Source organism: Lepidochelys kempii, chromosome 6 (genome assembly GCF_965140285.1).
Source record: "Lepidochelys kempii isolate rLepKem1 chromosome 6, rLepKem1.hap1, whole genome shotgun sequence".
NCBI classification, from domain to species: Eukaryota; Metazoa; Chordata; order Testudines; family Cheloniidae; genus Lepidochelys; species Lepidochelys kempii.
The window spans coordinates 20,481,143-20,499,130 of record NC_136385.1 but is presented as its reverse complement, the minus strand read 5'-3'; the positions used below and the strand labels follow the sequence as shown (position 1 = coordinate 20,499,130).

Genomic DNA, 17,988 nt, shown 5'->3' with positions numbered 1-17,988 from the left:
TAGCCTAAAATAAAGACAGAACTGTAATCCAAGGCAAGACAAAATATTGTAAGTCACTAAGGTATAAAAACCATGCACTCCACTTTTTGGAGGGTTATGGGGACTAAACACATTTTATTTTCTACAAGGAACACTAGAATATGTTTGAAATGTATTGGTTAAAATTACTCTGTGTATACTAAATACAGAATGAGGTACATAACTGCCACACAACCCTAAAGTCAAAGTGGAGGGGCAGATAAAGTAAGCCCAATCATACACGGCAAAACAAGAAAAGCTTCTCTTTGAAAGTTTTTCTCAGCACATCAGAACTATCTAGCAGAGAGACCAAATGTTCTTGAGGGTTTCCTTTAGCACAGCCAAACAGGCTCATCTTTTTATGAAGGGTGTGTACTTTGAAACAGCAGATCTCATTCTTCTAGGTGTTATTACACAGACTCTTTTTCCCAGGCTGCTTCTTTAAACTGTAGCTAGTGTTTGATAAAGATAACGAAGCATTAGCAACAACAGGAATGCACAGGAAAGGCACCAATATCATACCAAGAAGACTGAAAACCCACTTATGAAGCTACGGAAGTAATACCTAACAAAACCCAAGTTGCAGCAGGGGAAAGGAGTCTGAAGAAAAGTTGATTTCTGGTAGCCTTTTGCAAGCCCATGTGCCTGAATAAGTTACCGGGGACTGCAAAGTCTGCTGAAACTTGGCTGCACCATAACTTTGAGACCCCCCTCAGGTCACTACACAAGAAACTAACTTCCAAGTCAAGATGACACAATAATAAAAGAATAAAGATCTTGCAGCAAACAACCACCTACAGATTCTTGAGTTACCTGGCTGCCTGGGTATTCCCCCCCTCCCCAAGGGAACTTCTGAGGGAGGTAGGACTATAAAAAGTACTTTGCGTTTACTTATGTGACACATTTACATAGCACTTTACAAACAAGCAATGAATCCTTAACATACTTTTCACCTCTTCCCTACCTGGAAATTGTAATGATGGGTTCTAGGTCACACGTCAAGCTAATGGCAGAGCTGCAATTAGAACTCAGTTCCACATTGCTGGGGCCCTAATTTCTAGCTACTCAACACTACTATCTAGTCCATTCTAACCACATATCACTGCCAAATCCAACCTTGGCACCTCTCCCTACATGATACAAACAAGACATTTTATTTTATCAAATGCCTGGTGTTTTCCAGGTAAAAACAGAGTGTCTTTAAATCTATGATATGGAGAAAAGTTTCCCTCAGTGGGAGTGGGGTCTGCAAAGAACATGGAGAGAGAAATACATTGAGAACACCTTAGACATGAAGCGGGGATGAAACTGTGGTGACTTTTTCCTTGTGGGCCACAGTATAAAGTAGAGTGAAAGCACTAAGCTCACTCAACCGCTCCGCAGACATAATTATCATCATGAAGGCCGTTTTGATTGATAGATGTTCAAGGGAGACTCGTAAAGAAGGCCCCTTTATCAATTTTAATCTCCTTCCTTAGAGGTTTTTAAGGTCAGGCTTGACAAAGCCCTGGCTGGGATTATTTAACTGGGAATTGGTCCTGCTTTGAGCAGGGGGTTGGACTAGATGACCTTCTGGGGTCCCTTCCAACCCTGATATTCTATGATTCTAATTTAGTTAGGAAAAGATTTAGGTCTTGAAAACAAGGACTCCCTAATGATGGGGAAGGAACACACACGGGTCACTCCCTTATATAAAGTAAGGAGATGTAATCATCTTTGTGTGAGATTGCTCATGCACTGTCAATAGACACTTCCATAGCTCAATGCCAGTGGTGCAATATCCCACACAGAGGGCCTCTGCACTCCTAACATTTATTCCCCATCACTTGATGGGACTCTTCTAGTGTGTCTGCACTGAACACAGTTCAATAAGTTAAACAGAATGAAATATTTGATATGGAAACATTTAACAGAAAAATAGTCTGATTAATTTTCTTCCATATCTGTATTATCATGATAATGGCATTAAACTCAGTAACAACATATTCCACTGAGTCACGTTATTATGTTAGTGTGTCTCAGCCTCTAATCCCAACACCTTTGATGTGTCAACTTCCCCTTCCTTGTGTTTTTTCTCCTCTATTTTAGGTGGCACATTGTTCTATTCTTGAAATTCTCTACATTGGTTATAGCCAGCACCGAAATGCCATTCGATCACAGGTTCTGAAAGATTGCACTTCCATTTCCCAGCTCCCCACTGGGTGGGCTGCTGTGATCTGCCACATTTCTCTTCTCACTATTTAGTTCACACCCATGAAAAACACTATCACCAGCTTTGTACAGATATGTATGTGTGAAGTTCACCAAATACATCTACCATATAACTGATGGAACAATGAACAGAAAACTTGGTTAGAGGCACAGGGGAAACATCTGCCATGACAATGGATGCTAGACACTTACATTAATTTGAAGGACTGTAAAGTGCCCCTTTAATTTATTTTTTCTTATGACAGGAAAAATTTTTTACATCAGCGTCATATTCACGAAATCAGACACATGGGGAAAGGAGAGTTTGGTGTTCTTTGGGCAATCTAATTTTGTTTTCATAATTTATGGCAGAGGCACTTAGACCTTTGGATAGGCACTCTTTTTGTATAAACTAATAAAAACTTGAAGTGTAAAGTGAATTAAAGACTGCATTAAAAATCATAGATGAAGTTTTGCATGATTGGGTAAACCATACTTTTTTCCTGCTCCACTTCTATAGAGGAAATGTTTGATTAGGCTTGATCAATTTGAATATAACATAATTGTAGTGATGGAACACATTCAGGTATGAAATAATTCTAAACTTTATTTTCTGGAAGTTACCATTTTGGGTACAAGTTCTCATGTTTGCTCACAGCCCAAATGTACATTTCCATTAAAACCTCAACCAAAGCCTTGCATAAACATACAATAAATTAATTTACAGTTCACACAGCCAACTTAGCTTGTTTATATATTGTAAAAGACAGGCCACAACACATCAGCAAAGAGGCAGAATGAGTTGCCATGGGAAACTGAATGCATTAAGAGATTTTATAGTTAGTTATATGCATAGGAGCTCATTACAGTAAGAAACACTACACTGATTAGAGACTAAATTCAAAGACTTTTGTACCAGATGAGCTTATTGGTTGTAGTTTAGTTTTGCTGGTTTCATACTGACAGGACAAATGCCATATCGCAACACTTCTGCAAAGGACAGTTACCTCTTTGTATTGTAGGCTGTATCTTGTGGAGTTTCTTCAAGCAAGGTTACATATCCCAGCGCACATGTGAGGATAAACAGGACTGTTAAGGTGTGAGCTCTCCTGCAGTTCAGAAAAAAGTCAATTAACACTAGATCAGAATGCGGGGGGGGGGGAGAGGGGGAGGAAGAATCATTACAAAAGACCAGCATATTGGGATATTTTGTTGAAAGCTAGACAGGTGCTGGTAACGCTTAAGGTGCTTTACATTTTCAGTGCATGTTAGAGATTGTATTTCTGTGCACTACGCAGCACAGAACATTGTCGGCACTAAACTTACATCCATGTGTCACAAGCTTATAATTTAAAAAGTTCTCAAGCCTGGTACTTTTATGTTTTCCCTTATAATTCTTCTCCACTGGAGGATTTGTAGAAACACTTGCATAGTGAAGGGCATCAACCTGAAAAATCACCTTGATTTAAGATTACACTTAAGAAAACGCTTAAGATTACAAAAACTGAAATTCTTTCCTGATTTCTCAGTAGGTTTACTTTGTATATTTGAAAGCACTTTGTGTATTGTCATTTTCACTAATTCCCAGTACACAGTTTGTTAGCAACAGAAAAACTGACTAACTGAAGGGACTTATAAACAGAAGATTAAAAACCATCGAAATTCCTTTGAAACATCAGAACATACTATTTAGAGGTTGTTTTAGGAGATTGTTTTATAGATTAATTAGGGCTCATCTGTTGCTTCCTCATTTTTACTGAGCAGCAATTTTGAGTTTTTCCCCGTCACTAAACCAAGCTGTATAGAACTGTGTCCACAAACAATTTCAATCTGGAAATAACGGAGAGTGAATTCTACATTTCTGCAATGTAAAATCTGAAGTGAGTTCATATTTCACATTTAAAGAGCCCTTTACTTCTTGGTACTCAGAGCCCATTTGCTTAACATGAAATCCATTGCCACCACAAACTCAACACCACAAGGTCATGCATGTACTTACTGATAACCACAAGATCATATATGGATATTTTGGCATTAAATTTGCCACTAAAATGCCATATTCAATACTTTAGCTATAGGTATAATTGATATGGCATAGTAGGAGTGACCAGAAGGAAATCATTTACATCACACCTAGTTTTTTAGTAGTATTGTCTACAGAGAGAAAATGTTTATGTCTACTGATCTTAAACCTCAGAAATGAAACCTCAGCACCACCACAGTATAGTCTGAAGTTGACCACTTTTCATTATGAAATCCATATTTTCATTTACTGTCATTACTTTGAGCTTCTCACTCTGGCCTCAGCCATAAAGTGAATTTTTTGGAAAGTTTAATGGAAGTCCAATCATCTGAGACCAAACCATACCATGAAAGTGTTTAACTTTTCAGAAGTCTCTATAGCACTAGTTTGCTAACAGATCTTTAAAAGCAACTTGGGTATAAAACTTCAAAAACAGTACAGAATTATCCTTAATGAAGGCTAGCAGTTTTAACAAGTTTGGTTGTGGCTCAAGTTGTGCTGGTCATACATTTCCATACTGTGCATTCATTTCCCTAACATGCAACTAATGCAACTCAGAGAGCTACAACCAATTCTATAAAAATTCCTTCACCAGCTTGAAAAACTAAAGCAACAAATTAAATTGCCTTCTGAAGTATAAGGTAAGTTCTACTCAGAACAACATTTTTCCCAACAATAACTCAAGGTTTCAAAACATAATCAGCACTCAAACAGGTCTATTAATCCCCATAGAAAACATGTAATAATACCTCATAGGCAAGTGCAATCCTCTTCTGCCACTTAAGAAATGTTCAAGATTCAAAACTGTCCTTCCACATAATCCAAACAAAGCACACAGATGAACTCCACAAACACATAGCAGTTGTTTAAGAACTAAATTCTTTATGATTTTTGAATATATCAAATCTTATTCACAGGCTTTAGGAAAGAAAACTTCCTGCTAAACAGATGTATCTACATTTTGACCAGAGCCTCTCTCAGAATGCAAGGGGGGGGGGGAAGAGGGGGAACCACAGATGATTCAGACATCACATACTTAACATTCATTGGCCAGTCATATGACTCAACACCTATTTCACATAGCACTATACTAGTTTAAAAACTAGTTACAATCCCTTCCTAAAGGATATTATGCAACAGGATGCTGCGTGAGTTGATCTAATTTACTTATCCTAAACATGGTCTCTTAATAACAGCTAGTCACTGAAACAAGAATGCTGCATCGCTGGAAGAAGCTCCATTCTTTCCCTGAAGTTTTTAATGCTGCATATTAGTTTTCATTTATAAATATTTCATTCTTTGTTTTATTTCTTAAATGTTCCTTTTATAAAGTAATCCAAGAGGAGGTTACAATGCAGTCATGACTGCTGTCCTCATCAACTACATCTACTTTAAGACATGTACCTCACAAAAACAATTTCTTCTCAAAAACATTTTTAGTCTCTCAGAGCTTGCTAAATAAGATGTATTCAGCCTAGAAGCATACCCTCATTTGAACAGATGTAGTAAGTAATCTACAAGAACACACTGATGCTCTAATTTCACTCATCCCTTTATGGAAAGATCATCAAGGTGAAAATTCAATGTTCCTGAATGTTTCATGTGCTCTGGGAACTGTCCCCATAGCTCTGTTTATCTAGGTATCACAGCAATACCTTGAAATTTAAGATACCAGGGTTTCTTGTTTAATATGCACAAGAACCTTTACGTTCTCGTCACTTCCCTTTTAGCTTTTTATGACTTTTCATTCTCAAATTGAAATTATAACCTAATGTCTTTGGTACCAAACTTTCAAATAAAATTAGATTCACATAAATACATCAGTGTGACAGAAGTTCATAAACTGGAAATACACAATCAATGGTTTGGGTTTTTCTAGAAAAAGGGGGCTGGGAAATTCACAAATCTGTCCACTGTGGGCGTTCGTGTTGACAAAGTGCCAGCAGGTGTGTGGGTCAAGCACTTAGGAGATATAATACTGAGCATAGCAATACCTAACTTTTAGGTGGCTAGAAAAAAATAAATCACAGGCTTTGTGAATCAAAGTGTTGTTTCTGAGTTAGGCACCTAGGCTGCCTATGCAATGAATGGGCAGACACAGATCCCTGAGACGCCAATTCACAAAAGCCAGCATATTAGGCAGGTAGCCAGAGAGAATGACTTTGTAGCCTGGTTTTTAGGGCATCCATCTAGGAGGCAGGAGACCCAGGGTCCAGTCCCTCTGTGATGCTGACAGACCAGGTGCCAGTTCTTGCCAAGGTTTTAGGCCTCAGCTGACCACTGACAAATTCATTGCTGAAAACCAGTCTTTCACCTGTCTGTTAGTATGGTTAAGATAGGTACTGGACTTATAACAATTTGTTTAGTCTTTATGAAATGTTTGTAAGTTGCTGCATGCATTATCTCACTTAAAATTTCTTTATCACCTGCTTTAAGGTAAATATTTACGTTTTTGCTTTGTAACTTGTAAAAAATGTTTGCTCTGAAACTGTAAACCCAGTGAGGAGGGATCGTCTTCTGCCCAGCAAGAAGGTCTATCAAAACTAAATGGGCCATTGCTGGACATCACAATACGAAGACTGTTAATTGTCCCCTTTATGCCCAGATGAGACTATCTACAAAAGGGCTCATCCCATCAGTTGGAAGATGGAAACAAAAATACTGTAGCTGGCATATGTTTTCATCTTTTTGCTTTTTAGACTCTCACAAGGCCTGCATTACAAAACAGAAGCAGAGATCCCCAGTGTCAACCTTGCCTAGCCCTAAAAGACATTCAGAGCTGATAGATACCTGCAACTGTAACCTGAATATTATTGCGATTTTTGGTGTAAAAGTGTCCATTTATCATTAAGTCCATCTTGCCTGGGTGGCAAGATAGACCGGAATGCCCAAGTGAACTGTCAGACTCCACGGTAAGACTAGTTACAGTGCTTTAGGAATTCACACTTGCTACTGGTTTGGAGAAATCTAATTCTAGAGCATAAAACCAGTTTGGGGTCCCTGCCCTGCTCGACAGTCTGCCCTGACTGTGGCACTCACAAGCGTGAGCCACTCAAGATGGCGTGAAACCCCCTTATTCCAATGACTAATTATCCACAGTGGAACAGCTTTCACAGGAAGACTGGGGGGGAGCCCTACATCAAATTATCCCAGAGAGCTCACTGGTTAGAGCACGCTCCTGATAGATGCGAGATGCCTGGTCAAGACTTTTTTCCTATCTCTATCTGAGGGGGGGAACCAATCATCCCAAGTGAGTGCTCTAACCACTGGGCTAAGTTTAAGGTTGACATAGCAAGCCACAGCATGCAACACCACCATTACCTCCAATCTAATTTTGAAAGGGACCCAATCCAGTAGACAGCCTCTAAGCGTGTCTATGGGATCAGACTCCATACGCAAAAGAGGCAGGCAAACACCCACCTTCCCTGGTTCGTGAATCACTCTTTGGCTTAGGCAAGAAATAGGTGTCTAGATGCCTACAGCAAGGCAGCTGTGCACATACCCAGAGGCAAAAAATTTAGGCACTGAAGGAACTTTTACCTTGAAAATTTAGGCTCTGGGTGAGTTTAGATTTCTAAAGAACTCAGTGGGATTTTTGTATATTGCGGATGGTGCCCAAACACCTTTGTGATTCTTGCCTAAAAAGCAGAGCATAAAAACACCATCCCTCAAGAATAAAAAGTCCCGGGACACCACACGTGGAAAAGAGCCGTAATGGTTATATGATAAAAGACAAACGAGACAGAGCTTGGGTAGTTATAGCAGATGGATATCTGAACACCACGGAAAAAGATTCCGCTCAGATATACACCTTGAAATATTTAACAAAGTCAAAATAAGTTATTTTAGAGCTGTATACAGACCAAAGAGGTCACATCTTTTATTTTGTACTCAGTGCTGTATGCTTTAGATTACAAAGACAAAAGCAGCACAGCTAAGAGCAACCACTCCAACACAAGTACTAAAGGGGAGTATGCAGACAGGCCTATATTTTCCTAGCTTGTTGTAGTCTTAGGAAACTGAAATGATCTAATTGACGTACACATGATTTGAAAGTGAAGCTAAATACATGCTACAAGAGTTTGATTTATATACCAGAACCATAGACTATGAACAGAAGTTAGGTCCCAAAAAATGTTACTATAAGAATGTACACACGACTATACAGAAGGCAGGGATTCATAGCATAAAAGATAAAAGACAGGGCTCACCAAAACCCTTAAGTAATACTGCAGCCATAACATCTTAGACAAACTAAGATCTTTCTAACAGTGTTTTTCCATCTTTCTACCCTTTCTGTATTTCATGTTCCCCACCCTCTCATACACTGTCTTGTGTTGTATAAAATACTTGCCTCATTAGCCTAGTTAGATGTTGAATGGCTTATTAGCAATTTAATCACTTTTCCTCACTCTAAATTAAGAGAGCTATGTGGATAATTCCCAGAGAAATATAAAGTGTAGGAAATATACACTCTCCAAAATAAGATGTTACCTGTTTTTTGATAGTAAGCTTTTTGATAAAATACTGTATTTAACAGCAATGGCATCTATTTATTTTACTAGTTTAATTTTACTGATTTAGAATAATGGTGTTGTATATGCATTTGGACCTGATCAATGTGTCACTAATGTGTGCATATGACACTCAGGCCATTTAGTGTGTTTATATTTTATGATTACAGACAGAGTGCATTTTAGATTATAAGTGCAATATAAGATTTACTATGTAGCTAACTACCCATTTTTTTGCTTTTAAGTGCTTGAGTTCTGTAAATGATATGATGGTGCACTGTCAATAGCAAACATACATTTTTAAAAATCTGTTTATGCAACTTCCAAGTTTGTTTTAAAAACATGTTCTGTGTAGTTTTCAAATAAATGAAATGGAGGGCATAAGATTATTAGCTTGGCCAGCACCATTTGCTCCTTTAATTTTAACAATTCCACAAATAGCTTTGCTGTGAGACTGGCAAAAAAAAAGGCAAAAAAAAAGTATTGTCTGTCCACATTGCATCACCCCAGTGTATTTTTCATGGAAAGAACTTGTTGATAAGGCTGCATTATGTAGAAGTAATGCAGTCATCCCAGTCTCTCTGCCTTTGCTTAATGAAAAAGTTAGTTGATGAGAGGTTTTAAAATATTCTCTGCCAGCTTTTCCTTGTGACAGTTTCAGTGACTGAATCATGTCTTGCTTTCAAATGGCAGCAATTCCTTTAAATGTTCAATATTTCTGCCCCTGAAAACTTTGATGAGCCAATGAAAAATGTACCTAACCTATCTGTATTTACAGATCACTTACTACTGTGGTATATAAGTGCTGTTCGTGAATTTTTTTTTAAAAAGTGAGATTGCCTGGGAACACTCAAAAAATAATGTTTGTGATGTAATAAGATTTCATTGGGCTGATTTGGGGGAGGAGGGCATCAAACAGGAAATGCTTCAAAAAGCCATTTCTAAATCTTATTTCTATAAAGATAGTAGCTACATTTATTCAAAGTTAGAACAAGTTCTAATTAACCAAAAAACCCAGGTCTTCAAGTTTTTAGGGTTGTCTTACTATTGGTCATTTTTCAGAGTTTCAAGGGAGCGTAAAACCGGCTTTATAAAGGAACTGTTGTTACAGTCTTGACAAAGGAGACACTACTATGTCTCTTTCCCTGAAGAATTAGGGCTTGAACCCTTGTTCTGCAGATCCAGTAATACAAAGCTTGTGATTCTTGGAAGTAAAGGAAACTCTCAGGCACCAACTCTTCAATCACATATGCTTAACTTTAAGCATGTGAGTAGTTCCACTGAAGTCAAAGAGACTACTCAGAAGCTTAAAGTTAAGGTTGTGCATAAGAGTTAGGCTCCAATCCTATAATGTTAGCTTCCAACGACACAAGGACATTTATGTACTTTCTTTGCTTTAACCAACCATAGAGGGCAACATGCTCACAGAAACAGGGCCTAATCCTCTTCTTAATGGAGCCAGTGGCAAGACTCCTAGTGAAATCCAAGGGAGCGGGATTGCGCCCCTAAAATTATTCAAATATCAGTAACTTTGCTTAGTTACAAGCCATTTTCTTCAAGTACAGCCAGCACACAATCTTTCAAGGAGATTTTACTATACGTAAAGTTTAAAGTGGAAGCAAACTTTTGAGCTAGAGGGAGACACAGTCAAGCTTTTAAATCCCCAGCAACGGCTAACTCAAAGAGTTGACAGATTTGCATCAGGCTTTGCATAAACGTGGTCTTCAAAGTAGGACTGGTGGTTTAAGCTAACCCAGTTTTCCAATCCATAGTTCCCAAGGGACGAAATACAGGGGTTTTAGAGCGAAGGCTGATTGCAGGCAAATAAGGGAAAGCTATGGCTGCTCCATTGTAAAACAGATTTCAGTAAAACTTATACACTTCATTCCTTTACTGCTTTTTCCCTGCTGCTCTATTTCTACTCCTTTTAGGAAAAAGAAAAGGAGTACTTGTGGCACCTTAGAGACTAACCAATTTATTTGAGCATAAGCTTTCGTGAGCTACAGCTCACTTCATCGGACGCATACGGTTTCCACAGTATGTGTCCGATGAAGTGAGCTGTAGCTCACGAAAGCTTATGCTCAAATAAATTGGTTAGTCTCTAAGGTGCCACAAGTACTCCTTTTCTTTTTGCGAACACAGACTAACACGGCTGTTACTCTGAACTCTTTTTAGGAACATGCAACACAGAACTGTGTCCCTTCCTGATTTATATGCCACCCCCCACTTCTCTCCCATATTTGATGCTCTTTTATTGCTTTCTTTCTCGTCTACCTAAACCCCAGAAGAATAACTCGGAACAACCACATTGGGGCAATACTTTAATACTGCGGCAGTGTCTGACAGGCCTAAGTACGTTCAGCACCCGGCTGCGCTTTCTAGACTGCAAGAGATACAGTACCTGCCCCAAAGAGCTTAGAAATCTAGAGCTCAAAATTTAGAGCTTTACAGCTACAAAAAAACAGCGCAATCAAGAAGTACCTGCTCTTGGGCAAGTAACAAACGTGGAGTACATTTGTAAGGGTACATAATGTTCTTATTACATTTCTGTACACACTGGGGATGCTTGATAAGGACATAAACACCCATTTTTCTTACCATAACATCCCACCCCACCCCCCTTCAGTGATGTCCAGTGGTATTTTCATGGCAGCACCAGTAGCAGCAATTTGAAGACTAAATTAATTTTTCTGCTGGTGGGAAAAGGTAAACACAGATTCAGACCTTTCCTATACTATGGAGTTCCAGTGATTTACAATAATTCGTTTTAAAACTGATCTAGCTAAAAGTCAAACTCCTAATGCAGACCCATTTTAAACAAGGTTTAACCTTATTTAGGGTTTTTGCATCACAGGTTCACGAAAGTTTAAATAATTTAAAATCAATTTAGTTAAACTAGTGTTATTCTGTAGTATAGATAAGATTAAAAGGGATACAAATAAACTGAAAGAAACACTGGAATTATTTAAAAAACAAACAAAACCCTCAACTAAGGAGAGGGAGAAAGCATGCCAGTGGGCAAAAGTTTGATTAGTCTTCTAGCAGTATGAAACCAATTTCCTCCACCCCACCCCCAAAGTGCTTCCTTCTGACCTCCAGATTCTAAAGCAATTTACCAAACAAGTCAGACGACAAGTCAGGGATCTGAAGCAGGAGGGCTGAAAGAACCCTTCAAGTGCCAATACTTCAGACACAGGGTTCCTGCAACTCCAGACCATCGGACAGACATGGCTCCCCTATCCCGCAGCCTCTTCAGCCCAAGCGTCCTGCAAAACCCCTAATGCCTCCCAATCACCTCCACCCTCCTGCCCGAGGATTTGCACTAAAGAATTGCAGATATCAGTTTTAATGCTATTTAATACTATCCCCAGGACACATACTCAAGTGCAGGGGTGGGCAAACTTTTTGGCCCGAGGGAAACATCTGGGAATAGAAGTAGTATGGTGAACCATGAACGCTCACAAAACTGGGGCTGGGGTGCGGAAGGGGGTGAGGGCTCTGGTTGGAGGCGCAGGCCAGAAATGAGGAGATCAGGGTGCTGGAGGGGGCTCTGGGCTGGGGTGCAGGAAGGGGTGCAGGCTCCAGCTGGGGGGTGCAGGCTCGGGGGGGGGATGAGAGGTTTGGGGTGCAGGAAGGTGCTCTGGGCTGGGATCGAGGGATTCAGAGGGCGGAAAGGGGAAATATGGGCTGGGGCAGGGGCATGGGGAGAGGCTCAGAAATGCAGGCTCCAAGTGGCGCTTATCTCAAGCAGCTCCTGGAAGCAGCGGCATGCCCCGTCTCCGGCTCCTACGCGGAGGTGGGGCCAGGAGGCTCTGCACGCTTCTCCGTCTGCAAGCATTGCTCTTGCAGCTCCCATTGGAGCACGTAGGAGCCAGAGCAGGGTCATGCCGTGGCTTCTGGGAGCCATGTGGAGCAGCCACTGACTCTGTGCCCTGGCTGGAGCACCGGAGCAGGGCAATGCCGCAGCTTCCGGGAGCTATGTGGTCTGGCCCAACCCTGTGCCCTGGCTGGAGTGGGGCCATCCCACGGCTTCTGGGAGCCACGTGGTACGGCCCCTGACCCTGCGCCCCATCTGGAGTGCTGGAAGCAGGGCCATCCCACGGCTTCTGGGAGCTGCGTAGTACGCCACCTGATTCTGCAGCCCAGCTGGAGTGCCAGAGCGGGGTAAGCCCCAGACCCTGCTCCCCTGTGGGAGCTCATGGACCAGCTTCCAACGGTTCACAGGCCATATCCAGCCCGCGAGCCATTGTTTGCCCACTCCTGCTCAAGTGCATATTATTGTGCCCAGTATACTTTTCTCTTCTACTGTTCCAGACAGGTACAGGCCCTTTAAAAATGAAGCTATAGTGTAACACATAATCATGTCTGAAGAAGTTGTATTACCCTGTCTAGGATCTTATGTTTAGACATTTTGGGAAGCAGCAGCAGCAGGGGAGGGGCAAGTGAGGAAGAGATCACAATCAGTTCGACTTGCTCACATATTTTGTTATGGTTCACCGGAAGCTCTCCAGTCACTTGGATACTGTCTAATGCATTCTTCCATATACATGAAGCAGTCCGTTTGCTGAATGCAGCACCAATAACCCTAGGCAAAGTTTCTTTTTTTTAAATTTACATTTGACAAAATATTTAATTTGCCCTGAACAGAAAGCGTCAATCACAAGAAATAGAGACAAGATTCAGGTAAAGAGAGTGGAGGAGGAGACCTCAACTGGGCTCACCTTAAGAGCTATCAACTCATACAGCATGGCAATATTAAGAGTTTCAAACACAAAGACTGCTCCCTTCTTGAAACGGGTATAGCGTCTACTAATAGAGTATGGAAAAAGAAACGTCCATACAAAGCTGTTCTCAAATCTCCTATTTTATTCCTCCTCTTTACCAGTTGGTTAAGCCATTAACCTCTTTCTCCCAAAATCCTCTTGTCATCAACGTGTAGTTCCTAGTTTGTCTGGGACCAGGAATATGCGCAAGTAAGCACTGGCTTGTCAACATTTCATTTGGCGGGCCACTGCATATATTCTCAGAAAAAAAATCCTCTCCTGCAATCCCTCACTGTTTGGTTCTTGAAGCATTTCATTCTGCTGACCATCAGGAGAAGCTCCACCAACCAAAAGACACAACATTAGAAACATCAAAATAGAGGACCTGAGCTATTTACAGACTACAATTTCTGCAGTTCTAATTTCTTTGTCAAGTCCCTAACTTGTCTTTCTCTAAAACAGCCCTGAAAAATTCCTATAAAAACTATACTAGGACAACAAAATATCAGTTCTAGCCTGCATCCGTCAGTCTCTTCCTTATCCACCAGAATTCTGTTCCTGAATCTTGTGTGGAGACTCCATGTTTCATATAAACCAGAACTGAAAATGAGATACTTGAGGGCTTTTTAACATGAGAGGGAAGGGCATAACAAGAACCAATGGCTGGAAGTTATAACCAGGCAAATTTAAATTAAAAATAAAAGTACTTTTTCTTTTTTAAAAAAGAGGGTGATTAACCACTGTAACAAACTACCAAGGGAAGCAATTGATTTTCCATTATTTTGAGTCTTCAAATAGAGAACGTCTTTCTGGAAGATGTGCTTCAGTCAAAGAAGTTATTGGGCTCAATACGGGGATAACTGTTTGAAATTCTGTATAACACAGGTCACAAGAGGTCAGACTAGATGATCCAATGGTCCCTTCTGGCCTTAAAGTCTAAGAATATCAGCTACCGTGGGTCGATGTGAGACACTTGAAATCCCTGCATCCAATCCTCTCTGGCTGCTGGAAGGGAGAAGGGAGATTTATTCTTTGTTCCCAAGAGTCCCCCAGCTACCATGAGAATGGGGATTCACAGCACACATCCTTAGCCTACTGTAATGAGACGTGTCTCTGCTACACTATTCCTCTCAGCTTTCCTGCTGCTCAAGGAGGTTTTTAGCTGCTGCTCACCCTGTTTTTACGTACTTCCAAGCAAATGCACTCAGTTATCCCCGGCTGCAGCAGAATGAAACAACCCAGTGAAGACTGAGAAAAATGAAAATGGACCACTCTTCTGCAACTTGTAGAAACTGAGCTGTCGCTGTGGCACTGGAGCTGTCTGCCTGCAAACTTACAAAGACAGCACTGCATTAGTTATTATTTGTATAGTGGTAGCCCCATGAGACTCAGCCCCATTGTGCTAGGCATTATACAAACACAACAAAAGCCAGTCCCTGCAACAAAGAAGTCCTTTATTTGCATTTGGAATGCTTTCTTCACAACCATGAGAGCAAGAAACTTTCAATGAAAGTTTAGAATCTGTGGAAGATGATGGACGCTCTTGCCCAGGGTGAGCAGGAAGCTTTGGGTATGTCTACACTATGAAATTAGGTAGATATTTCCAACCCTGCTCTAAAACCCAACAACATGGTTTGCAATCAACACAAGAGGTAAACATTTAATGTATTTTCAGGGCAAGTGCAAAAGCTGAAGAGAAGGCTATACTGTGTTAACCTAGCTCAACTGTAAGGCTGTCCATAAGGTTTCTTCTCCCCCTATCCCTCTTCCCCATGTATTTGACATATTTCTGCTCCTGAAAAAAAATATGCATGACCCCATAATACAGATTTCACATTTTGCAATTTTCTTAGTAACTCAGTTAGGACAAAGAGCACCAGTTTCATTTTCTCATGCCAAAAAATGGTAATTTGCAAAATTTAAGGACATTCATATCTGGGTCTGTTTTAAAGCTCTACAAAAGGTGTTATAGTTAAAGCTAAACGTTAAAGTTTCAAAAGGACCACATTTATGACAGTGAAGTTACTTATGCAAATTAAGTTGTATTACTTCTAGAAAGGGTTCCTTTTATTGCGTCTACAAATCTGTTAAATACTTTCCATTTCTCACACTGGATAGGCCACACCAGTAACTTAGGTCAGACGCTGGTGGATTTCAAGGGCAGCAGCTCTGGGTCCTATGTAATTCACACAGCTACAAATACTAAAGACCATCATCTTATTTAAGCAGTCAGTGAGGCAAACCCAACATCCTGCTAGGCAAGAACTAGATTGCCATACCCCTCAATATTCATTGAAACTCCTATGGACGCTTTCTTTAGAAATTTTGGCAGTCAACGCTTAAATACCATGATGATAGGCACTACAGAAAAAAAACATACTATTGCTTATTATGCTAATTCTACAACACTGAAAAGTTACACTGCAGTTGTAGCATTTGCCCTCACTGTTCTTCCAGTACTTGTGGCACCTTAGAGACTAACCAATTTATTTCGAAAACTTATGCTCAAATAAATTGGTTAGTCTCTAAGGTGCCACAAGTCCTCCTTTTCTTTTTGTGAATACAGACTAATACGGCTGCTACTCTGAAACCTGTTCTTCTAGTGATGACCAAGCAATGCCTGGGAAATACATTAAAGAAACTTTCTCCTAAGATAGCCATAGGGATAATGACATATTTGGTCAACCTAACTCTGCTTAGAGTGGCAGTTATGAAAATAACACCATTATTTATTATGGCATTTTTGCTTAATCTGGTATATTCAGATACCAGCTCTAATCACAACAACTAATACAGACTTTTAATGACAAATTCTATTAAAGACTTCATGTAGAGGAAAGACCTATGAAAATGGCAGAACACGCAGCTATTTCCACAAAATATAACCAGGAAATACAGAACATTATTAGAATTTTTTAACTTTAAACAATTGGCAGAAAATGACATTTAAAAACACAATAGGCAAGTGACAGTTTTACCCATTTTCCATTTACAAGGTGGCACTATCTGCAGACCTCAGCAAGATCCAGTAATAGACCCTGGACGTGGCAAGTTCTCGAAGTGTTCTCTCCCAGATAGTTCCTGCACCCTGAAGACAATGTTCTTTCCTAGTCACATATACTTTTGGTACAGCAGGCTCCAAATAATTTCCTAGTGACGATCCTGGGATCTCGCAGCATCTGGATATTTCTTGCTAACTGAGCTTCAAACTAGCAGAAATGTACCACAGGAGCCATCAAGATCAACACATCCCCTTTCATTACTGCCAAAACCAACAGATCCAGAGCCAGGAGCTTCTCACTAATGCAAAGCTCAAGCCAAATCAGATCTTCCTCTGTTCATGTTTTCCCACTCCTACTTAGCCTCTCCTTTCTAGCGTCAGTTGAGCATGTCCTCTGATCTGTCTGTAGATTAAGCCAATGAATGCATTTCTTTTTAAAACAAAATTTTAAAGACACCTAGTAATTTGATTTCCTTTTCCAGAAAACGATGGCATGCAGCTCAATGGGAACTTATACACACAGAGAGCCAGATTTCTCAAGAAACTCTAGAATGGAAGAAGATGTTGAAATATTTCCCTCTGAAGTTTTCCAGGGATGCATGAATCTGTCTCAGGTGACAAAATTCAACAAAAATGGAAATGAAGCTCAATTTAATCATTAGCACTAAGATGGTCTATTGACACATTTCAGGTGAAAAAATCATGTTTACCACATCTTGTGGAACTGACATGCAGTAAATCCAAATGAAGCAAGTTCCACCAATCAAGTGGACTAAGTAAAATTGGTTTTACCTTTCTGGACCAATAAAGAGGCATTATCTTACGTAAGACAAACTGTATGAGGGGGAATCCCTTTACACTCAAACACATACAGCTCTTCTCATAACTGTGTACATGGTGAAGAAAAAAATAACACAAGGAGATGGAGTATGAAATTCCACTTTCCCAGAAAGCAGTGTGTGAGGCAATTCATTTACAGAGTAACTTGGTGAAGGAGTGGGAGAGAGGTCTTGGTGAAGAGTGAAGCTGCCACTCACTAGATGCTTTGGACGAACTATTAGACAAATACTGTTACATGGTAAGTTCTACTGCAAGGGAACAAGGAGTGCTTGATTAGCCCAGCAAAAGCCCAAGAACCAACACTAGAATACTGTGGGTATTTATCTATGGAAAGAGGGATTATCACTCCCCAGAAGAAAACTAAAGGGAACAGAAAGAAATTATATAAATTAGAAATGTTAGCAAACTAGAGAGAGTCATCTTATTTGTCTTTCCTCTTCCCCCTGCAAATACTGGACAGAATGCATTCACTCCTGCTCCACCCCAAGGACCAGTCTAAACACATCTGCACCACTTCAAATAAATGAATTAAAGCAATTTAGTTGAATTGTCCACATAGAGACTTGCACCATTCTTATTTTGGAATAAAAATGGCTAATGTTGATCTAGCTAAATGAACTGTCACCATTTTTATTTCAA

At 40.1% G+C, this 17,988-nt stretch overlaps 1 protein-coding gene across 4 annotated transcripts in view; it reads right to left on the bottom strand.

The window, feature by feature from the left end:
- Nucleotides 1–17,988, bottom strand: part of PTDSS2 (phosphatidylserine synthase 2) — a 67,487-nt gene that overhangs the window by 47,541 nt on the left and 1,958 nt on the right. For 2 of the 4 annotated variants that reach the window (XR_012159303.2, XM_073347026.2), the window contains exon 2: nt 3,216–3,317. Coding sequence is in view for 1 of the 4 variants with exons in the window: in XM_073347026.2 (XP_073203127.1) it covers nt 3,216–3,317 (102 nt within the window). In the remaining 3 variants the exon portion in view is untranslated. Of the gene's footprint in view, nt 1–3,215; nt 3,318–17,988 lie in introns of those variants that run through there. The other 2 variants (XM_073347028.1, XM_073347027.1) reach the window with 2 other exon arrangements.